This window comes from Pan paniscus, chromosome 20 (assembly GCF_029289425.2).
Source record: "Pan paniscus chromosome 20, NHGRI_mPanPan1-v2.0_pri, whole genome shotgun sequence".
NCBI lineage: Eukaryota > Metazoa > Chordata > Mammalia > Primates > Hominidae > Pan > Pan paniscus.
Window position 1 is genome coordinate 15,460,980 of NC_073269.2, and position 23,546 is coordinate 15,484,525.

Here is a 23,546-nt window from a genome sequence, read left to right on the forward strand (position 1 = left end):
CTGGGCAACAGAACGAGACTCTGTCTCAAAAAAAAAAAAAAAAAATTAGCCAGGGGTGGTGGCATGTGCCTGTAGTCCTAGCTACTCAGGTGGCTGAGGCAGGAGACTTGCTTAAGCCTCGGCAGTTGAGACTGCAGTGAGCCATGATCAGGCCACTGCACTGTAGTCTGGATGACAGAGCAAGACCCTGTCTCAACAACAACAACCAAAATCTGTTTGGGCCTTGCAAGGTTAGAGAAAAAAAATTAAAAAATAAAATAAAATAAAATATTTTCCTGTAGTCTCAGCTACTTGGGAGGCTGAGGCAGGAGGATCACTTGAGCTAAGGAGTTTCAGGCCAGCCTGGGCAACATAGAGAGAACTTGTCTCTATAAAAAGTTAACTGATTACTTTTTAAAACAAAGAGGTTTTTTTTCAGCCTTATTGAGGTATAATAGACATATACAAAACCATGCAAATTTTAAGCGTACAATCTGATGAGTTTTCACACCTGTGAAGCCACTATTACAGTTAAGATACTGAATTTATCCACAGCTCCAAAAAATGTCTTCCTGCCTGAGGTGGTGGCTCACGCCTGTAATCCCAGCATTTGGGAGGCTGAGGCGGGAGGATCTCATGAAGCCAGGAGTTTGAGACCAGCCTAGACAACATAGCGAGACCCCTTATCTACAAATAAAATTTAAAAAATTAACCAGGCATGGTGGCTCCTGTCTGCGGTCTCAGCTACTCTGGAGGCTGAGGTTGGAGGATCAGAGTTGGAGGCTGCAGTGAGCTATGAAAGCGCCACTGCACTCCAGTCTGGACAACAGAGCCAGATGCTGTCTCGACAAAACAAACACTGAAAAAAACTTTCCTGGAGCACTTCATTCATCCCTCTCTCCCGCGCCTGCCTACCCCTGGATTTTTTTCCCTGAGCATAATTCTCATGAAGATTCGTCTATGTTGTTGCGTGTATTCCAGCCCTATTTTGCACATGAGGAAACTGAGGCACAGAGAGGCGTGGCTTGCCCCGGAGGTCACACTAGTCGATTTGGTCCCAGGCCAGGGCGGGTTCTGGGTCGGCAGCCCGCGCAGGTGCACTCGGGAGGCGGGGCGGGCGCTGCAGGTGCGCAGTCAGTCTCACCTGGGCGCCTGCCAGGAGGTCAGTCCTAGGCCCTGGGGGGCAGGACTAGGGGCGGGGCCAGGGGCAGGGGTTCCCCAGCTCTGCTGCCTCCGATAAGGGCCTGAAGGGGCTGTCGCGCTCCTGGCGGTGTGATAAGGAGGGCGGGGGGAGGCCGCGGGGAGGCGTCGGGGTTTGAGGTCCCCGCCTGGCGACCCGGGATCGGGGCAGGAAAGGCGGCTGGGCGGGGAGAGGGCGGGGCGGGGCGTCTGGCTTGGCCACGCCCACCGCCATCCGGGGTCCTGGCCCGCTAAGATGGCGATGGCTACGGTAGCAGCGGCGGCGGCTGTTGCCTGGCCCGGGACCCTGGGGACGGGGGCCGAGTAGCCCCTTCCCCGGGCCCCGTGAACCGGCTGCGGGTCGCCCTTGGGGGGCAGCGGCCGCAGCCCCCCACCTGGGCCCTCGGTCCGCCCTCCCGGCGCGTCCATGAACTCAGTGTCGCCGGCCGCCGCGCAGTACCGGAGCAGCAGCCCGGAGGACGCGCGCCGCCGGCCCGAGGCCCGCAGGCCGCGGGGTCCCAGAGGCCCAGACCCCAACGGCCTGGGGCCTTCCGGAGCCAGCGGCCCCGTTCTTGGCTCTCCCGGGGCTGGCCCGAGTGAGCCGGACGAAGTGGACAAGTTCAAGGCCAAGTTCCTGACAGCCTGGAACAACGTCAAGTACGGTGAGGAGGGGGCCCGGAGATCGTGGGGGTGTCGGGGGCCGTTGAGGAAAACCAGACACCGGTCCTGCCAGTTATCCCACCCTTGTTCCCGTCCTGAGTCACCTGTGGGTCCCCTCCCTGCCCGGCCCAGGGTGGACCTGTGGCAGGTCCAATAGTGTTTTCAAGCCCCGCCCATTCCCCTGTGTGACCTTGGGCAAGATCCTTTGCTTCCTGGCGCCTCCGTTTTTGCCCCTCTCTGTAAAATGGGTACAATAATCAGAACTACCTTCCTTCATCCTGAATTGATGGTGGACACTCCTGTAGCTGTCACTGGGGGCCCCACCTCCGACGGAATCCCCAGAGCCACCCCGGAGATAGGAACTAGGATCGTGCCCATTTCACAGATGGGGGAATGGAAGCGCTGTTGCTGTCATGCAAGTGCTTCATCTCGCTGGGCGCTGCCCCTACGTCTCCCCAGGTTGGGTGGTTAAAAGCCGGACCAGCTTTAGCAAGATCTCCAGCATCCACCTCTGTGGCCGCCGCTACCGTTTCGAGGGCGAGGGTGAGCTGGTGGTTGGGACCAGGGTTGGGGGAGGCCTCTCCACGCCCGCCCGAGTGTCCCTGGTGGCAGCTGACAGACCCGCTCTTGTAGGTGACATACAGCGTTTCCAGCGGGACTTTGTGTCCCGCCTGTGGCTCACATACCGCCGGGACTTCCCGCCCCTTCCTGGGGGCTGCCTGACCTCGGACTGTGGCTGGGGGTGCATGTTACGCAGCGGCCAGATGATGCTGGCACAAGGCCTTCTGCTGCATTTCCTGCCCAGAGGTGAGCCATGGGGGGGAAGGGGTGCACTAGGAGTACAGGGTCAACTGCTATATCAGCAGTATTAGAATTACTTACCAACTAAGAGTTCAAAGTCACGTTAGAATTGTGTGTCAAGTAAATTTTGGAGAGATGAGAGTTGTTTATAAGAGTTTCAGCCGGGGTTGGAAACGGTGGCTCATGCCTGTAATCCTAGCACTTTGGGAGGCTGAGGCGGATGGATCCCTTGCGGTCAGGAGTTCAAGACCAGCCTGGCCAATATGATGAAACCCCATCTCTACTAAAAATACAAAAATTAGCCGGTTGTGGTGGCACACGCCTGTAATCCCAGCTACTCCCGAGGCTGAGGTGGGAGAATCTCTTGAACCCAGGAGGCGGAGGTTACAGCAAGCCAAGATCGCACCACTGCACTCCAGCCTGGGCAACAGAGGGAGACTCTGTGTCAAAAAAAAAAAAAAAAAAAAAGTTTCACCAGGCACGGTGGCTCATGCCTGTAATCCCAGCACTTTGGGAGGCTGAGGCTGGTGGATCATGAGGTCAGGAGTTCAAGACCAGCCTGGCCAAGATGGTGAAACCCCATCTCTACTAAAAATACAAAAATTAGCTGGGTGTGGTGGCAGGCACCTGTAATTTGGGAAACTAAAGCAGAGAATTGCTTGAACCGGGGAGGCAGAGGTTGCAGTGAGCCGAGATCCGTGCCACTGCACTCCAGCCTGGGTGGCAGAGCGAGACTCAGTCTCAAAAAAAAAAAAAGAGTTTTGGCTGGGCACTGTGCTGCATGCTTGTAATCCCAGCTACCTGGGAGGCTGAGGTGGGAAGATTGCTTGTGCCCAGGTGTTCAAGTCTGCAGTGAACTATGATCCTGCCACTGCACTCCAACCCGAGTGACAGAATGAGACTCCAACAATAACAGGTCAAGTGTGGTGGCTCATGCCTGTAATCCCAGCACATTAGGAGGCTGAGGCAGGAGGATCGCTTGAGCATAGGCGTTCGACACCAGCCTAGGCCACATGACAAGGCTCCTGTCTCTACAAAAAAATTTTTAAAATTAGCTGAGTGTGGTGGCATGTGCCTGTGATCCCAACTACTCAGGAGGCTGAGGCGGGAGAATCTGTTGAGCTCAGGATTTAGAGGCTGTAGTGAGACGTGATTGTGCCACTGCACTCCAGTCTGGATGACAGTGAGATCCTGTCTTTATTTATTTATTTTATTTATTATTATTATTATTTTTTTTTGAGACTGAGTCTTCCTCTATCATCCTGGCTGAAGTGCAGTGGAGAGATCTTGGCTCACTGCAACCTCTGCCTCCCAGGTTCAAGCGATTCTCCTGCCTCAGCCTCCTGAGTAGCTGGGATTACAGGTGCCCGCCACCACGCTTGTCTACTTTTTGTATATTTTTTTTATCAGAGAAGGGGTTTCACCATGTTGGCCAGGCTGGTCTCGAACTCCAGGCCTCAAGTGATCCACCTGCCTTGGTCTCCCAAAGTGCTGGGATTACAGGCATGAGCCACCGCGTCTGGCTGAGATCCTGTCTTTAAGTAACAAAAAGTAAATAAATAAGGATAAGTATATGTTTCAGGAATATGTAAATTCTGTTGAATTACGGGGTTCAGGAGCATTCGCATTGTGTGCGGTGCATGTGTAGATGGGACCTCTGCCCCCCACACACTAGCACTGTTTGACTATGTGCTCCATTCCACCAGACTGGACATGGGCCGAGGGCATGGGCCTGGGCCCCCCTGAGCTGTCAGGGTCAGCCTCTCCCAGCCGGTACCATGGGCCTGCCCGCTGGATGCCCCCACGCTGGGCCCAGGGTGCCCCTGAGCTGGAGCAGGAACGCCGGCACCGGCAGATTGTGTCCTGGTTCGCCGACCACCCCCGGGCCCCCTTTGGCCTACACCGGCTGGTGGAGCTTGGGCAGAGCTCAGGCAAGAAGGCAGGTGACTGGTATGGGCCATCGCTGGTGGCACACATCCTCAGGTGAGGGCCGCTGCAGGGATCACGGGAGTTGCTGGGTACCCGCAGGCACTCAGGCCTTCCCTCCTGCCCCCAGGAAAGCCGTGGAGAGCTGCTCCGAGGTCACCCGCCTGGTGGTGTACGTTTCTCAGGACTGCACAGGTAAGGGGCTGGGAGCCAAGATCACAGGGGCCCCACCCTGAGCCAGACTCTGCCTTACCCGATTCTTAGAGTGCATCTTCCTCAGAGGCTGGAACAAGTTGTGGGGCAGAGGGACACTGGGGAAGGATGCAAGGCCCGTGCAGTGGGAGATAGTCCCTCTTCTCCGTCTCTCCCTCTGGAACAAGAAACTTCAGGGGCTTCTCCTTGAGTGATAGAATAGAGACATAAGGCCAGGTGTGGTGGCACATACTGTAGTCTCAGCTACTTGGGAGGCTGAGGTGGGAGGATTGCTTGAACCCGGGAGTTCGAGGTTACAGTGAGCTGTGATTATGCCATTGCACTCCAGCCTGGGCGACAGAGTAGGATCCTGTCGAAAAAAAAAAAAAAAAAAAAAAAAAGAGGCCAGGCACAGTGGCTCACGCCTGTAATCCCAGCACTTTGGGAGGCCAAGGTGGGTGGATCACCTGAGGTCAGGTCACTCTGTCACCCAGGCTTCAGTGCAGAGGCACGATCTCGGCTCACTGCAACCTCTGCCTCCTGGGTTCAAGTGATTCTCCTGCCTCAGCCTCCCAAGTAGCTGGGATTACAGGCACGCACCACCATACCAGGCTAATTTTTCTATTTTTAGTAGAGACGGGGTTTCACCATGTTGACAAGGCCAGTCTTGAACTACTGACCTCAGGTGATTCGCCCACTTTGGCCTCCCAAAGTGCTGGGATTACAAGCTTGAGCCACTGTGCCCAGCCCCTGTAATTTTTTTTTTTTTGAGACAGAGTCTCACTCTGTCACCCAGGCTGGAGTGCAGTGGCACAGTCTTGGCTCACTGCAACCTCCGCCTCCTGAGTTCGAGTGATTCTCCTGCCTCAGCCTCCCAATAGCTGGGACTACAGGCGCGTGCCACCACGCCCAGCTAATTTTTTTTGTATTTTTAGTAGAGTTGGGGTTTCACTGTGTTTGCCAGTATGGTCTCTTGATCTCCTGACCTCGTGATCCCCCCTCCTCGGCCTCCCAAAGTGCTGGGATTACAAGCATGAGCCACCGTGCCCGGCCACCTCTGTAAATTTTTTATGCAAAATTGTAGGTGTTTGGGAAAAGATTCGATTTTCAGAGAACCTTATCTCCAAAATGGGTCTAATCTACTTCTCTAGGAGCACAAAATGGGCTTACGTAGCTGCAAGGCAGGGGGCAGGAGAGTGGGCCCAAATAAATGGGACTGGAGGAGGAGGGACATACCAGGATGTTTGGTTTAGGGGCCGAGTGCCCAGTGCTCCAGTTTCTGTATTGGCAAACCGAGGCATGGAGTCACTGAGGACCTGTCAGGCATGGGGCTGGGGAGGAGCTTGAGAGAACAGTCTCTACCTCTCCCTGCTGTATATACTTTTGGTCTACATCCCAGGGCCTCAGTTGCCCACTCTGTAAAATGGAGATGTCCACACCTGCCTGGAGGTCCTGGGATTTTCTGGGGGTGTTTGGGGGGCACTAGAATGATGATTTTGGTTAGTGATGACAGTGTTGCCCTCTGAGAAATTGCAGGGTTGAGGTTGAGCCCCTGGGGTTAGAGGGCTACGCTGGGGCTTGAAGGGTGGCAAGAAGGTGACCTGCTGCTGTCCCATCCCTCCAGTGTACAAGGCGGATGTGGCACGCCTGGTGGCCAGGCCAGACCCCACAGCCGAGTGGAAGTCTGTGATCATCCTGGTGCCCGTGCGACTGGGTGGCGAGACTCTCAACCCCGTGTATGTGCCCTGCGTGAAGGTAGGTTCAGCTGAATTCTAGGACGCCTCCACCTGGGAGCCCTCCAGACTTGTTTAGTTTGTGTTAGGGCTGCTGTTTATGCAGCCCTCATCACTTTTTTTTTTTTTTTTTGAGATGGAGTTTCGCTCTTGTTGCCCAGGCTGGAGTTCAATAACGTGATCTCGGCTCGCTGCAACCTCCGCCTCCTGGGTTCAAGCGATTTTCTTGCCTCAGCCTCCCAAGTAGTTAGGATTACAGGCATGCGCCACCACGACCACCTAATTTTGTACTTTTAGTAGAGACAGGGTTTCACCATTTTGGTCAGGCTGATCTTGAACTCCCAACCTCAGGTCATCTGCCCTCCTCAGCCTCCCAAAGTGCTGGGATTACAGGCGTGAGCCACCACACGGGCCATCCCTTTTTTTTTGAGACAGAGTCTTGCTCTTTTGCCCAGGCTGGAGTGCAGTGGCACAGTCTTGGCTCATTGTAACCTCCGCCTCCCGAGTTCAAGCAATTCTCCTGCCTCAGTCTCCCAGGTAGCTGGGACTACAGGCGCGTGCCACCACGCCTGGCTAACTTTTATATTTTTAGTAGAGACGGGGTTTCGCCATGTTGGCCAGGCTGGTTCTCAAACTCCTGACCTCAGGTGATCCACCCACCTCAGCCTCCCAAAGTGCTGGGATTACAGGTGTGAGCCACCACGCCCGGCCCATCCCTTCTTTTTTTATACTATGCAGCACCTGCTATGTGTGCTCCCCACGGTCCCGACTGCTGGGGATTCAGAGGGGAACAGAACAGGCAGGAGTTCTGAGTGTGCCTGCTGGGAGCAGACGTTCTGATGGGAGGATACTCAGCAGTGGCCGTGTAACCAAAGTAGCATCACTGTTTGGTATGAAGCCAGGCACAGTGGCTCAGGCCTGTAATCCCAGCACTTTGGGAGGCCGAGGCAGGAGGATCATTTGAGACCAGTCTGGGCAACATAGTGAGACCCCCATCTCTACACAATTTTTTTTGAAAATAGAGTCTCACTCTCTTGCCCACGCTGGAGTGCAGTGACACCGTCTTGGCTCACTGCAACCTCCGCTTCCCAGGTTCAAGCAAATTTCCTGCCTCAGCCACCCAAGTAGCTGGGATTACAGGTGTATGCCACCATGCCCGGCTAATTTTTGTATTTTTAGCAGAGATGGGGTTTTCCCATGTTGGCCAGGCTGGTCTTGAACTCCCGACCTCAGGTGATCCACCCACCTCAGTCTCCCAAAGCGTTGGGATTACAGGCATGAGCCACTGCACCCAGCCTCTACACAACTTTAAAAAAACAGTAACCCAGTGAAGGGCAGATGAGGGTAGCAGCAGAGCCTAGAAAGGCGCCTCTGCAGCCACCAGGCAAATGAGGAGCCAGAGGAGAAGTGCTCCAGGCAAAAGGAACAGCAAGACAGAGACCCTGAGGCTGGAAAGTCCCCTATGTGTTTGCATCCGAATAAAAGCCAGTTTTCCCAGTGACCCACAGAGCCCGGCACTATTTGTCCGCACCACCTTCTTGATGTCGGGATATCCCCCACCTTGACCTCATATCCTCCTCCCACACTCTGCTGCAGCCACAGGGGCCTCCTCACCTATTTCAGACACTCCCACCTCAGGGCCTTTGCGCTTGCTGCCCCTGCTGCTTGGAGCACTCTTTCAGCAGTGATGCATGTGGCTCTTTTTTTTTTTTTTTTTTTTTTGAGACGGAGTCTTGCTCTGTCACTCAGGCTGGAGTGCAGTGGCATGATCTCAGCTCACTGCAAGCTCCACCTCCTGGGTTCACGCCATTCTCCTGCCTCAGCCTCCCGAGTAGCTGGGACTACAGGCGTCCGCCACCACTCCTGGCTAATTTTTGTATTTTTAGTGGAGATGGGGTTTCATTGTGTTAATCAGGATGGTCTCGATCTCCTGACCTCGTGATCCTCCCGCTTCGGCCTCCCAAAGTACTGAGATTATGGACATGAGCCACTACTTGGCTCCTGTTTTAAAATATTTTTTGCGTGGGGGGTTTTCCAGTGAGAACCAGAAAACCTGAGACAAATTCTAAAAGAGCTGTAATGTTTGACCTCCTTCTTAAAATCACAAGGCTCCCTTCCCTCTTTTATTCTTTTCCATATAGTTATCATCTCTAACACATGAGATAAATCATGTAATTGGCTGGGCGTGGTGGCCCATGCCTGTAATCCCAGCACTTTGGGAGGCAGGTGGATCACCTGAGGTCAGGAGTCCAAGACCAGTCTGGCCAACATGGTGAAACCTCGTCTCTACTAAAAATACAAAAATTAGCTGGGCGTGGTGGCGGGCGCCTGTAATCCCAGCTGCTCGGGAGGCTGAGGCAGGAGAACTGCTTGAACCCAGGAGGTGGAGGTTTCGGTGAGCCAAGATCGTGCTACTGCACTCCAGCCTGTAATCCCAGCACTTTGGGAGGCCGAGACGGGCAGATCACCTGAGGTTAGGAGGAGTTCCAGACCAGCCTAACATGGTGAAACCCCATTTTTACTAAAAATACAAAAAATTAACCCGGGCGTGGTGGCGGGTTCCTGTAATCCCAGCTACTCGAGAAGCTGAGGCAGGAGAACCACTTGAACTTAGGAGGCGGAGGTTGCGGTGAGCCAACTGGGCCACTGCACTCCAGGCTGGGTGACAGAGTGAGACTCCGTCTCAAAAAAAAAAAAAAAAAAAAATTCATGTAATCATCTTCCTTGTTAGTCTCTCACACTAGGATGTCAGCTCCTGAGGGCAAGGGTTTTGTGGTCTTGATCACTGCTGCCCTCCAGAGGCTGGGTTCTCACAGAGGAGGTGTTTGCCAAGCGTTTGTTGAGTGGCTGCCTGACAGCACCTGCCTACCCTCCTCCCTGCAGGAACTCCTGCGTTGCGAGCTGTGCCTGGGCATCATGGGTGGGAAACCGCGACACTCACTGTACTTCATTGGCTACCAAGGTAGGCCCACCCCCTCCTCACTCCTCCCACCCTCCACCGCACCCCCACTCACACCTGCACCCCCTGCAGATGACTTCCTGCTGTACCTGGACCCTCACTACTGCCAGCCCACTGTGGATGTCAGCCAGGCTGACTTCCCCCTGGAGGTGAGTGGGAGCCCCAGTGTGTGGTTGGGGCCGTGGCGGGTGGGCAGCCCAGCCTCTGAGCCTCCCTCGTCTGTCTGCCCCAGTCCTTCCACTGCACCTCGCCCCGCAAGATGGCCTTTGCCAAGATGGACCCAAGCTGTACCGTGGGCTTCTATGCTGGAGACAGGAAGGAGTTTGAGACACTCTGCTCAGAGCTGACCAGGGTGAGTAAGAGGAAAGCTGGAGTGGGGTGAGGGGGGCGGTTGGGCAGGGCTGGGGGTGAAAGAGGAACAGAGGCTTCGAGTCCAGCAGAGCTGGGGTGCTGCTTCCAGGCTAGGGGTCCTAACCTGGGAAATGTGAAGAACGTCCACCCCTGAAAAGGTGGGAACGCCAAAGCCAACTGTTAAGGCATCATCCCTTGGAGGCAGCTGTATCCAGGGGCTCAAGTGGTGGGAACCCTCCCTGTCTCTTGGCCCTGCTGTCCGACCAGGACTCTACCCTTATGGGGGCAAGAGATGGCCACCAGCCATTCTGGGCACCCACTCTGTGGTCACTGGAAGGGAAACGCGGGTTTTGCAGCAAAAATCCCAGGACTGTCAGTCTTTGGCTGAGCTGGGTCACATGCTCATGGCTGAGCCAATCACTGTGGCCAGGGGATAGAAGGTGCTGATTGGCTGCTCTGTCCTGGAGAGGTGGTCCTGAGAAGCACCTACTAAATAAACCTGGGCTAAGGAATATGGCTTGGCACTGTTTTTGTGGCTGACCCTGTCTCCCTCTTCCCGCCAGGTCCTCAGCTCCTCCTCAGCCATGGAGCGGTACCCCATGTTCACCCTGGCCGAGGGCCATGCTCAGGACCACAGCCTGGACGACCTCTGCTCCCAGCTCGCCCAGCCCACACTCCGGCTCCCTCGCACAGGGCGGCTCCTCAGGGCCAAACGCCCCAGCTCTGAGGACTTTGTGTTTTTATAAAGGGAGGGGATGAGGGGAAAGATACAACACTATTTATTTTTTTATTTATGTCATGTCGGGTGTGGGATCTTGAGCTCTGGCAGTGATGATGGTACTTCCTGTTGTCAGCCCCTCAAGCCCAGCTGCAACCAGTCTGGGGCCATTCAGCCAGGGACAGAGCCCACACACCTGTCTCCCACCAGCGGGGCCCTCCTGGCAGGGTAGGGAAGGAGGACCCCGGGCACCCCCCTCAGGGCCTGACTCACGTACTGTAGTTTGCACTGGACGCCCGGGCCCTCCCTGTCCCAAAGCCCCCTTGGGGGAACTGTGGCTGCTGGGGGCCAATAAAGCTGTGTAACTTGATCGTGGGCGTGGCTGGGCGCAGCGTTCTGAGGGGATGTGGGGTCTGGGAGGTGTCTCGAGAGTTCCAAGTCACGGGAAGTTTAAGTCAGCCTCAGTTTCCACATCCATAAAATGGGACGACTTCCTTACCCGCAGCTACACGTGTTTTTTAATTTTTTTTTTTTTTCAAGAGACAGGGTCTTGCTTTTTTGCCCAGGCTGGAGTGCAGTGGTGCAATCATAGCTCTCTGTAGCCTCAAACTCATGGCCTTAAGTGATCTTCCTTCCCCAGCCTCCTGAGTAGCTGGGACTACAGGCATGTGTCACCACATTTTGTAGAGATGGAGTCTCGCTAAGTTGCCCACGCTGGTCTCCAATTCCTGGGCTCAAGTGATCCTTTCACCTCAGCCTCCCAAAGTGCTGGGATTACAGGCGTGCCTGGCCACAGATGAGAGGATCTCTGCAGCAGATAGTACTTGTGGGTGCGAGACCTGTCCAGGGCTTGATTTGAGGAGAGGAGCCTGAGGCCCCTGCCTGCTCCCTGGTGCTCAGGAGCTGTTCTTGGGCCCCTGTTGTTTCCTCCGCTGCCGGCCCAGCTGGCGGAAGTGCAGCCGTTTGGGGTTGAGGCCAAAGGCCTGCAGTCTCTGGCGGCTGAACTCGCATCCACCAAGCATCACAGTGGGGCCCAGCAGCCGTGCCTTCTTGGTCCTCCTCCGCTTCTGGGGGGCTGGCTTCTTGTGGGGTGATACAGGGGCTTCCTCTTCCTGTGCTGGGGGACTCTCCAGCCCCATCAAGCTGCCATCAAGGGCTGGCAGCTGCCTCTGTGGGCCGGCTTCATCTCTCTGTGGCTTCCCTGTGGCTTCCGCAGGTGTCTCTGCCCTGAGGGAGAAAAGTCAGGGCTCAGCCCAGGCCTGTCAAGATCAGGCCCATTCTTGAGCACGCATGCCCCATTTTACAGACGGGGGAAAGGAGGGGCAGAGTGAAGCAGCCGCACAGCGACCGAGGGCCTGCCTGGGATTCAGACCTGGGTCTCAGGCCAAAGCCAGGGCTTTTCTACGGAACCCAAAGACTAGATTGTGAGGCTGAGGATTCTGGTATTTGTGCCTGGGCCTGCCCTAAGCTAGTCACATCAATTAACTCATTTTAGCCTTTTTTTTCCTTAGAGACAGAGTCGTGCTGTGTCGCCCAGGCTGGAGTGCAGTGGCGTTACCATAGGTCGCTGCAGCCTCCAACTCCTGGGCTCAAGCGATCTTCTCGCTTGAGTCTCCCAAAGTGCTGGGATTATAGGTTGGAGCACACACCTGGCCTCATTTTAGCTTTAAGTAAACTGTGTGCATCTATCACCCCTGCCTTCTAGACTGGGCGAAAGCAATCCTAATAACAGCTAAGACCTATGGGGCATTTACCATATCTTAATCACTTTACGAGAATTAACTCATTTCATCCTCTGCAACCTGATAAGGCAGAACCGTTCTCTATCTCCATCTTATGAGAAAGAGGCCCAGAGAGGGGTAGCGACTTGCCCAAGGTCACACAACGTTGGTGCCCATATAGGATTCGAACCCAGGTCTCAGAGCGGGGGGTGCTGCATTCCCAAAGTCATGCAACAAGAGGCTGACAGAGCCAAGACTCAAGCCTGGGCCTGACAGGCTCCCCACCCACGCTTCCCCAGCCAGCACTGCTTACTCTTCTCGGCAGAGTGACTTGAAGACCTGCCGCTTTTTCCATGAGTTCTGGGCCTTCTGGCTGTACGCCCGCTTGTCCCGCAGCTCCTCCTGCTCTGACCTGCAGACAGATGCCCCTGTGTTGGGTGCTCTGGGAAGTGCCCGAGGCTGCCCGCCCTGCCCGCAGCGCACCTGGCTCCGCCCTGCCCCCTGCACATGTGGCCCCGCCACGCCCCGCCCCATCACCTGTACATGCAGGTCTTCTTTAGGGAGCACCACCGGTTCAGCTCCTTATCGTCAGCAGCGAATATCTGCGTGGGAAGGGAGAGTGGGGACCTGCTGTGATATTGCCCAGGTGGGGCCTTCCCTGAGCCTAAGTCACGTCATTAGTCAAAACGGTAATGCCGCTACCACCCAGCAGGGTTGCCATGATGGCCAGAGACAGCTGATCTCTACAGAGGCCAATGATTTTTGTAGAGGTCAGCAGATGGGGTAACTGAGGCTCAGAGAACAGATCCTTGCCCTAGGCCAGATGGCTGGGAAGTTGGCTGAATTGATTCCAGTTTGAGCCTCAGGGCCCTTGAGCTGTCACCCATACCCGGTCATCCCCAAAGCCTCAGAACGGGCAGGGGTCGCTGCCAACCACCAGGCTTCCTAATTACATATGAAACTCTCATTCCCAGCCTCCAGGCCTGTTTCCAAACCTACTGGAAGGCCATCAGAAAGAGGAAGTGACTGAATGCCGATGGTATAAGCTCAGTACACATCGGCTATTTTTACTGACCATGAAAACGGTCGTGCACCTTCAGCCGTCATCAGTCAGGCATAGTAGGTACCCACAGTCTGCCAGGTGCCACACACTTTGGTCTCATTTCTGTTCCTTCCATAGTCACCAAAGTTGGGGTGCTATCAATTGTTGTCTCACTTTACAGATGGGGAGTTGAGGCACAGATGGGGGAATCATTTGTCCAAAGACACAGCTGGTGAGCAGCCAAGCCAGGGCTTGAACCCACCTAGGCCCCCTGGTTCCAGAGGACACCAAGTCTTTTGTTGAGACAGGGTCTCACTATGTCACCCAGGCTGGAGTGCAGTGGCAGGCTGACAGCTCACAGCAGCCTCAACCTCCTGGACTCAAGCAACCCTCCTACCTCAGCCTCCCAAGTAGCTAGGACTAGATCTCCCTATGTTGCTCAGGTTAGTCTCAGAACTACTGGGCTCAAGTGATCCTCCCGCTTCAGCCTCCCAGAGTACTGGGATTACAGGTGTGAGCCAGTGTGACCAGCCCTGCTACCAAGTCTTACCAGCCAGACTGCTGCTAATACATACTGACAGGAATAAAATAATATTGGCTGGGCCTGGTGGCTCACACCTGTAATCCCAGCACTTTGGGAGGCTGAGGCAGGCAGATCACATGAGGCCAGGAATTTGGGATCAGCCTGGCCAATATGGTAAAACTTATCTCTACTAAAAATACAAAAATTAATTGGGCATGATGGCACATGCCTGTAGTTCCAGCTACTTGGGAGGCTAAGGCAGGAGAATCATTTGAACCTGGGAGGCTGAGTTTGCAGTGAGCTGAGTTTGCAGTGAGCTGAGTTTGCACCACTGCATGCCGGCCTGGGCAACAGAGCAAGACACTGTCCCAATCAACCAATCAAAAAATAAACAAAAATAAAAAGTAATATTGGCTGGGTGTGGTGGCTCACACGCAGAATCCCAGCACTTTGGGAGGCCAAAGCAGGAAGCTGGTTTAAGCCCAGGGAGTTCGAGACCAGCCTGCACAACATAGTAAAACATCATCTGTACAAAAAATATTTTTAATTAAAAAAAATTAATTGGGCATGGTGGCACATGCCTGTAGTCCCAGCTACTTGGGAGGCTGAGGTAGGAGGATCAATTGAGCCCAGGAGGTTGGCACCACTGCACTCCAGCCTGGGTGACAGAGCGAGACTATGTCTCAAAAAAAAGAAGTAATATTTACGGGGCGTGCCATAGGCGAGGCACTGTTTTAAGCCCCCACCTTGTAGAAGGTAGTAATATTACCTTTGAGGCAAGGTAATGTTATTAGCACTGTCATTAGGACTATTAGCATTTCTTTTTTTTTTTTGCGCTCTGTCACCTAGGCTGGAGTGCAGTGGTGCAATCTCGGCTCATTGCAACCTCTGCCTCCTGGGTTCAAGCGATTCTCCTGCCTCAGCCTCCCAAGTAGCTGGGACTACAGGCGCCTGCCACCATGCCTGGCTAATTTTTTTGTATTTTTAGTAGAGACGGAGTTTCACCACGTTGGCCGGGCTGGTCTCGAACTCCTGACCTCAGGTGATCCACTTGCCTCGGTCTCCCAAAGTGCTGCGATTACAGGCGTGAGCCACTGCGCCCAGCCAAATATTATCATTTTCAAGATGAAGAAACAGCCTGCCATGTTGTGGCATTTCTGAGCAACAGAGATTGGGACTCAGGGCCAGCTTTCTACCCCTTCGGCATACCTGGTGCCCCCTGCAGTGTCCCTGCCTGCCCGGGGGCCCTACCTCCTCAGTGCTGAGGCCAAAGTCACAGGGCACCACTGTGCGGTACTTGAAGCGACAGGGCAGGTCGTCGATGATGTCCTCGTAGTCCAGCCGGTAATACTCATCCAGGTACTCCTCGAACGTCTTATCCCCTGCTCGAGACAGAGCCAGGCTGCTGGGCTATGCCAGGCCCCGCAGTGCCCCCTGCCTACCCACGGCCTGCCCACCTGGGCCTCACCGGGTTCGAACACGGGCTTCTCCTGCCCCACGGCCGCGGCGAAGGGCGACTTGCGCTTCTTCTTGCCCGTCAAGGGGGCCTCGCGCTTTTTCTTCCTCGGCTGGCTGGGGTCGTAGTCGGCGTCCATCTGCCAGGACGCACAGGTCAGATCCCACCAGCCCCCCGTCAGGGCCCCTGGGACTCCCTCAACCCGTGATACCTACGTTGAAGTTGGGGTCCTCACAGTGCAGCTCCTGCTGGCTCCAGTCTCCCTCCTGCTCAGGCCCGTCCCACGTGTCCCAGTTCCAGTCGTCTGGATGCAGGGAGAACAGACAGGTGGGGCCAGGGTGGGACCCTGGGCTTCAGTCCCAGTCCCCAGTCCCCAATCCCCAGCCCAGTGCCCCAGCTGATCTCACCTTCAAGCCCTTCTTCTTCCTCAAATTGTGGCTTCTCCTCCTCCACGGCCCCGTAGTACTCGTCCCCAAAGCACTTCTGCAGGGTCAGGGCTGGCGGTTACCAGGGCCCACTCGAGACATAGGAGCTGAGCCCCCTACGATGCCGCCAATGACCCCCTCCTTGGCAACTTTACTCCTGCAGCTAGGGCTCCCCACAGCCCTCCCAGCACCTAGCTCCTGAGGTGGGAGGCCCTGCATGTCCAGGATCCTCCGCCAACTCCCCTGCTCTCTACCCTGTGATGTACTGGCCGCCATTCAGTTCCACATATCCACAGTTCTTCGCCGTCCTACCCATCTTCGCCCCTGTGGTGCCCACCACCTGGTGCACTACTCAGGCCCCAGGTCTTTTTTTTTTTTTGAAACAGAATTTCGCTCTTGTTGCCCAGGCGGGAGTGCAATGGCACTATCTCAGCTCACTGCAACCCTTGCCTCCCGGTTTCAAGCGATTCTCCTGCCTCAGCCTCCGGAATAGCTGGGATTACAGGCATGTGCCACCACGCCCGGCTAAGATCTTTTTTTTTTTGAGACAGTGTCTCACCCAGTAGCCCATGCTGGAGTACAATGGCGTGATCTTGGCTCACTACAACCTCCACCTCCCGGGTTCAAGCGATTCCCTGCCTCAGCCTCCCGAGTAGCTAGGATTAGAGGTGCACGCCACTACACCCTGGCTAATTTTTTGTATCTTTAGTAGAGATGGGGATTCTCCATGTTGGCCAGGATGGTCTCAATCTCCTGACCTCGTGATCCGCCTGCCTCGGCCTCCCAAAGTGCTGGGATTACAGGTGTGAGCCACTGCACCCGGCCAGGTCTTTTTTTTTTTTTTTTAAAACAGAGGCTCCCTCTGTCGCCCAGGCTGGAATGCAGTGGCATGACCTCGGCTTACTGCAACCTCTGCCTCCCGGGTTCAAGCAATTCTCCCGCCTCAGCCTCCCAAGTAGCTGAGATTACAAGCATACACCACCACACCTGGCTAATTTTTGTATTTTTAGTAGAGATGAGGTTTTACCATGTTGGCCAGGCTGATCTCAAACTCCTGACCTCAGGTGATCTGCCTGCCTTAGCCTCCCAAAGTGCTGGGATTACAGGCGTGAGCCACCGTGGCCAGTGAGAGCCATGTTTGTGTGAACTCAGCGTCGTGTTGGGCAGGGATGAGGGCCGCACCTGCATGAGCTGGTCGTGCTGGGCAGGGTCGAAGTCATCTTCAAGGTCCCCCTCCTCGAGGCCCAGCGTCTCGTTGCCTGTTACTTTCCGCAGCTTCTCCAGCTTGGCCAGAATCTCCTTCCTCTTCAGGTTCTTCAGCTGCTTGAGCTCTTCCTGCTTCTTGGCTTTCTCCTGCAGGCCCAGGCAGAGAGGGGGAGGGCATGGGCTTTCCTCCAGGGCTGGGGGGTCCTCCCCAGCTCACCCCCCACACTCACCCTCTTCTTTCGCTCCCGAGTCTCTTCCCTCTTCTCCTTTCTGCGCTCATCCTTACGGCGCACGGAGGACGCGATGCTGCGTGGGTAGGTCTTGACCTAGGCGCAATCAGAAAAGCCCAGAAGGGCCGCAGAGATGATGTGGGGTTCCCTGGGCCTGAACCCTGGGGGCTGAGTCCTCCCCAGCCCCAGCCACGCACCGATGCTGAGTCCGGCTCCTCGAAACGGAAATTGTACTTCTGTTCAAAGTCCTCCTGTTTCTTCAGAAACAGCTCCCCTTCGTCTGAGGAGTCGTCCACAGCCAGCTGGACTGGGGGACCGTGGACCCTGAGGGTCAAGATGTGGTGATGCCAGGGGGCCAGCCAAGTGAGGTCGAGCCCTCCTTTCCTGCACGCCTGGGTACGAAGCGTATGAACTCATTTAATCCTCACAAGAACCCTACAAGGTGCAGGCTGCTATTGTCCTCATTTTACAGATGGGGAAACTGAGGCATGAAAGTCTTGAAGCAGAACCAGGATTTGAGGCAGTGCCACCTGGCTCCAGAGCCTACACTCTGTGGCTCTGCCTTACAGAAGACTAACTCTGCCACCATCTGTGAAAAAAATACACACATGGTGCCCTCTGCCTCCTGGCCAGTGCCGCCTGGGAATACTTCATGAAGCGCACCCAAAATCTAGGTCCTGGGGAGATGCAGTGGCTCACCCCTCCTCTTCCTCCATTTCCTCCTCCTCTTCCTCCTCCTCGTAGCGTTTGTTGAGGATGTAATCCCGCAGGAACCGCTCCCCTTCATCCAACTCAGGGTCGTTCCAGTATTCCTTGAGATGCGTCTGGGGGTGACAGGAGACAGGACTCTGGTCAATGGAGGACAGGGAAGGAGGGCAGGCATGCTCACCACATGGACCTCACAGCCAGCCTCTGGAGTAGGTGACATTAGCCCCATTTTGGTTTCTTATTTTTTTTTATTTTGAGACAGGGTCTTACTCTGCCATCCAGGTGACAGTACAGTCGTGTGATCATAGCTCACTGCAGACCCAATCTCCCGGGCTCACAAGATCCTCCCACCTTAGCCTCCCAAGTATTTGAGACTACAGGTGCATGCCACCATGCCTGGCTAATTTTTTCATTTTTCTGTAGAGCCATTTTGCTATGTTGCCCAGGCCAGTCTCAAACTCCTGGCCTCAAGCAATCCTCCTGCCTTGACCACCCAAAGCACTGGGATTACAGGTGTGAACCACGGCACCCAGCCTATCCCCATTTAAAGAGATGTAGGAGCTGAGGCCCAGAGATGTACATATCCCATCTTCAGAGGGTTACTTTCTGTAAATAGGTTGGATGGACGCGGAACATGCGGTCTACTCCATCAGCGACCATGCGTGAGAACTCACCAGTTCCTTCAGGGAATCTGGGTTCCGAATCTCTTTCTGTCCCTTCAGCCACTCGATGTAGTCGGCCTCCTCCTGGGCCTGGGGGAAAGCTAGCACTGAGCATCCGCAGATGCCCAGCCACCCGCCACCCTGTCCCCCAACAGTCCAGTCAGGCCCCAGTACCCACCTTCTCCTGCCTGGTTTTGGCACGTTTCTGCAGCAAACTGGAGCCGCCCTCCCCAGCGCCGTCCTCGTCCTCACTGTCCTCCACAAATGCCCGGAAGCTGCCCACGAGAGAAAACAAGCCTCAGGACAGGCAGGCTGGCCCCTGTCTGCTGCCCCAGTATTTATTTTGTAGAGCTGGGGTCTCACTATGTTGCCCAGGCTGATCTTGAACTCCTGGGCTCAAGTGATCCTCCCTCCTCTGCCTCCCAAAGCCCTGAGATTACAGGCATGAGCCACCTCACCTGGCTGGCTGCCTGCCCCAAGATTAACCCCATTTACTAAGCCCTGAGCTCTCCTCTCAACAAGCTCAGAGCAGTGCTGTGATGTTATTAACCCCGTGTAACTGATGAGGAAACTGAAGCACATAGAAAGTGACAGAGCTCAATTTGAACCCGTGCCTATCCAACCCCCGAGCCTCAACTTTCCTCCATTGGGCCATTCCCGCCCACCCAGCCTCACCTTTCCTTGAGCTGTTTCTGTTCCTCCACATAACTTTGTGACGATGTCTCCTGCAGAGAGGGCCATAGGTCTCAGGCCAGCCCCAGGCCCCTCAGCCCCCCGACCCAGCCTTCACCCCACCCACCTGGAGTCTGTGATTGGAAGTCTCCCCGTCTGAGTTCTCCTCGTCAACATATTTGCTGTAAAGGAAAAGTGGGATCTTCAGAATGTATCTTCCAGGGCCCGCCTGTCCCCATGCCCATGCGGAGCAGCTATTCCAAGCAACAGCTGGCGGGGGTCATCGGAGGGCTATGGAATCACTGAGACTCCTGCTCTCAGGGCTATCTGTGATTCTGGTGAGTTTCCAGCATTTTTTTTTTTTTTCTTTTCCAATCATGGGTGACAGCATTTCTTTTTTGGAGCCAGGGTCTCGCTCTATGCCTCAGGCTGGAGGGCAGTGGCATGATCTCGGAAAACTGCAACCTCCACCTCCCAGATTCAAGCGATTCTCCTGCCTCAGCCTCCCCACGTAGCTGGGACTACAGGCGCCCACCACCACATCTGGCTAATTTTTGTATTTTTAGTAGAGACGGGGTTTCACCATGTTGGCCAGGCTGGTCTCAAACTCCTGACCTCAGGTGATCCGCCCGCCTCAGCCTCCCAAGGTGCTGGTATTACAGGCATGAGCCACCATGCCCGGCCTTTTTTCTTTTTGAGACAGGGTCTTATTCTGTTGCCCAGGCTGGAGTGCAGTGGCCTGATCATAGCTCACTGCAGCCTCCATCTCCTGGCTCAATCCTCCTGCCTCAGCCTCCTGAGTAGCTGGGACTACAGGTACACATCATCATGCCCAGCTAATTTTTAATTTTTTTGTAGAGGCGGGGTATGTTGCCCAGCCTGGTCTCAAACTTCTGTCCTCAAGCGATCCTATTGCCTCAGCCTACCAAAGTGCTGGGATTACGGGCATGAGCCACCATGCCCGGCCCAGGTTGCCAGCTTTTTTCCCTCTCCTGCCCCTAAGACCCCCATAGACCTGACAGGGCTGGGAACCAGGGGGTGGGGATGTAGGCCTTCTCCATACCCTGCCTTCTCCAAGATAACCTTCCTCTCGTAGTCCTTCAGGTACATGGGCCGCACTTTCTTCTGCTTCTCCAAGGCTTCTGGGTCCTCCTCACTGTCTGATGATGATGCTGTTAACCCACCAAAGACACCTGCCATCACCCACAACCCCCTTCTTTGCCGTGGCAGAGAATCCCACAGGGCAGGGCCAGGGTTAGACAGAGGATTCAAATCCCAAATCCACCAATTCCCAGCTGTCCAAGAGTATTGTGCTTGTCACCATCTGGTGGGGTTGGGGTCATTCAGTCAGTAATTCCTGCTTTGATTATTATTATTGTTATTATTTATTTACTTATTTTTTTTGAGGTGGAGTCTCATTCTGTTGCCCAGGCTGGAGTGCAATGGCATGATCTCGGCTCACTGCAACCTCTGCCTCCCGGGTTCAAGCTGTTCTCATGTCTCAGCCTCCCAAGCAGCTGGGATTACAGGTGCCCACCACCGCGCCCGGCTAATTTTTATATTTTTAGTAGAGATGGGGTTTCTCCATGTTGGTCAGGTTGGTCTCGAACTCCTGACCTCAGGTGATCTGCCTGCATCGGCCTCCCAAAGTGCTGAGATTACAGGCGTGAGCCACCGCACCCGGCCATTATTATTTTTTTTTTGAGACAGAGTCTCACTCCGTTGCCCAGTGCATGGCGTGATCTTGGCTTACTGCAACCTCCGCCTCCCAGGTTCAAGCGATTCCCCTGCCTCAGCCTCCTGAGTAGCTGGGATTACGGGTGTGCACCACCACGCCCAGCTAATTTTTGTTATTTTTAGTAGAGATGGGGTTTCACCATGTTGGCCAGGCTGGTCTTGAACTCCTGACCTCAAGTGATCCTCCCGCCTCAACCTCCCAAAGTGCTAGGATTACAGGCATGAGCCACCATGCCCAGCCTGATTAATTATTATAATTAATTTTTTTGAGAGTTGGAGTCTTACTCTTGCTCAGGCTGGAGTGCAGTGTCAACATCCTAGCCCACAGCTCACTGCAGCCTTGAACTCATGGGCTTAAGCAATCCTCCCACTTCAGCCTCCCAAATACCTGGGACTATAAGCGCACACCAGCATGCTCAGCTGAGTTCTGAATCTTTTGTAGAGATGGGGTCTTGCTGCCAGGCACAGTGGCTCACGCCTGTAATCCTAGCACTTTGGGAGGCCAAGGCGGATGGATTACCTGAGGTCAGGAGTTCGAGACCAGCCTGGCTAACATGGTGAAATCCCATCTCTACTAAAAATAACAAAAAAATAGCTGGGCGTGGTGGCACGCACCTGTAATCCCAGCTACTCAGGAGGCTGAGGCAGGAGAATCGGTTGAACCGGGGAGGCGGAGATTGCAGTGAGCCCAGATCATGCCATTGCACTCCAGCTTGGGCAACAAGAGCAAAACTCCGTCTCAAAAAAAAAAAAAAAAAAAAAAGAAGAAAGAAAGGCTGGCTGGGCGCAGTGGCTCACGCCTGTAATCCCAGCTCTTTGGGAGGCCAGGGTGGGCGGATCACCTGAAGTTGGGAGTTCGAGACCAGCCTGGCCAACATGGAGAAACCCTGTCTCTACTAAAAATCCAAAATTAGCTGGGCGTGGTGGCGCGTGCCTGTAATTCCAGCTACTCAGGAGGCTGAGGCAGGAGAATCGCTTGAAGCTGGGAGATGGAGGTTGCAGTGAGCCGAGATCGTCCCATTGCAACCCAGCCTGGGCAACAAGAGTGAAACTCCATTTCAAAAAAAAAAAAGAGAAATGGGGTCTTGCTATGTTGGCCAAACTGGTCTCAAACTCCTGGCCTCAATTGACCCTCCCACCTCAGCCTCCCAAAGTGCTGGGATTAGATGCTTGAACCACCTGCCCAGCCTGGTGGAGTTGGAATCATTCAGTCAGCAATTCCCACCTTGAATAGTGCCAAGGACACAGTCATTAACCCCACGACCAGGTAATAACCTAGGCTCTGCTAAGGACTTGTGACTTGTGAAGCAATTCATTCAATAGTCAAAACAGATGAACTGTGTAAACTGGGTAAATCCCAATCTATCCTTAAAACAGCCCTGAGGGGAGATGCTACCGTTAGATATACTTTACAGACAGGAAAAGAGGCTCAGAGAAGTCAAGTCACTTCTCTGAATCCACAGTCAGGAAAGGACCCCGGATTCTGCTCCAGAGGAAGGAGAGGTTTAGACAGGAGTGGCCCCGGACCTGTTCTGTTATAGAAGGTGGCATCTTTCTGATAAATGCGGGGGTCCTTCTTCTTCAACAAGGAGAGCGTTTTGTAAAAGTCCCGCTCCTGCTGGGGGTCAAATTCCTAGGGCAGGAAAAGGGTTGGGGATAGATTTCAGAAGGGAGATAATAAGAGCCCTGGTGCCAGCAGGTGAGCTCAGCGTAGGGATTAGGATGGAGGCGGGTGGATCTGGCTGGGGAGGTCAAACAGGTGGTCAAACAGCAGGAGGGAGAGGGGCCCTCTTGGGGTGGGCAGGGGCAGGCCACAGGTAGGTACAGGATATGGGTAGAGGAAGGTGAGGGGCAAGGAGAAGGTAATTCCTGGGGAAGACAAAGACTTGACAAGGGGCAGGTGGGCTGAGGGCACAAGAGAGACAGCGGGGAGGCGCTGGGCCAGGCCGCACAGTGGGGCCAGGATCAGGGCTGATGTGAGAAGTTGGGGGCCCCACGTGGCGCAAGGAGTACACTAAAAAATGGCTAGACTCTTGAGGATGAAAGAGGAAAGGGGGGGTTCTTGGGGGACAGAGTCGCCCCACACATCAGAGTGGGCAGGTGGATCGTGGCAAGGGAGAGAAAATAACGGGGATTTGGCTCCCCTGGGGAGAGGGGGGCACAGTCTGTCCCTCATGGGATGGGACGCTCCCGCAGGGCGCTCTGGGGATGGGGGATCCCCCCCGTCTACATCGGGGTCGGGGTGCAGTGGGGGGGCTTGGACGCCTCCGCACGTCCAGGACGGGGCGGGGACGCGCACCACGCGCTCGTCGCTGGAGTCCGACTCGGAGCTGGAGTCGCTGCTGCTGTCTCGGTCCCCGTAGCGATCCTTCACTGCGGGACACAGACGGGATGCCCCCCCCCAGGTCAGCCGGCGGGTCCACTCGACTCCCCACTTCCCAACCGGCCGGCGCGCGCAGGCTCCCGCGCGCAGGCGCCCCGCACTCACGCCGCTGCAGTTCCTCGCGTTCCCGGTAGCGGTTGTACCGCGCGGCAAACGCCGCGTTAACCCGCAGCTGCGACGACCCGCGCGGTTCCGGCATGGCGGCTCTGTGGCCCATTGCGCACGCGCATTGAGGAAGCCCTGGACGGGGCGGGGCCGCCCTCAGTCCCGCCCACATCCACTT

At 55.1% G+C, this 23,546-nt stretch overlaps 2 protein-coding genes and 1 non-coding gene across 4 annotated transcripts; 1 reads left to right on the forward strand and 2 right to left on the reverse strand.

The window, feature by feature from the left end:
* Nucleotides 1–1,380: 1,380 nt before the first annotated feature.
* On the forward strand, nt 1,381–10,868 carry ATG4D (autophagy related 4D cysteine peptidase). Of its 2 annotated transcripts, none has more exons than XM_003809584.6 (10): nt 1,381–1,820; nt 2,278–2,361; nt 2,452–2,625; nt 4,326–4,602; nt 4,676–4,740; nt 6,362–6,492; nt 9,354–9,432; nt 9,502–9,578; nt 9,662–9,781; nt 10,344–10,868. In XM_003809584.6, exons 1-10 carry the CDS (start codon nt 1,586–1,588, stop codon nt 10,524–10,526), a joined length of 1,425 nt encoding a protein of 474 aa, XP_003809632.1. In that variant the 5' UTR covers nt 1,381–1,585; the 3' UTR covers nt 10,527–10,868. The 2 variants fall into 2 exon arrangements, with proteins under 2 accessions (XP_003809632.1, XP_003809633.1); XM_003809585.5 differs by having other exon boundaries at nt 1,682–1,820; nt 2,204–2,361.
* Nucleotides 8,496–8,555, reverse strand: LOC112437949 (U7 small nuclear RNA). The gene has a single exon (XR_003026447.1). It is a non-coding gene; the product is annotated as a U7 small nuclear RNA (small nuclear RNA).
* KRI1 (KRI1 homolog) lies at nt 10,544–23,546 on the reverse strand. Its single transcript, XM_003809583.5, has 19 exons — nt 23,369–23,546; nt 23,180–23,253; nt 22,408–22,513; nt 20,207–20,315; nt 19,271–19,325; nt 19,147–19,196; nt 18,650–18,746; nt 18,484–18,561; nt 17,801–17,925; nt 17,299–17,425; nt 17,102–17,197; nt 16,848–17,018; nt 15,648–15,723; nt 15,456–15,544; nt 15,253–15,379; nt 15,036–15,166; nt 12,757–12,821; nt 12,533–12,631; nt 10,544–11,725 (listed from the first exon to the last, which is right to left on the reverse strand). The coding sequence occupies exons 1-19, from the start codon at nt 23,538–23,540 to the stop codon at nt 11,395–11,397; spliced, it is 2,178 nt and encodes a 725-aa protein (XP_003809631.3). The 5' UTR covers nt 23,541–23,546; the 3' UTR covers nt 10,544–11,394.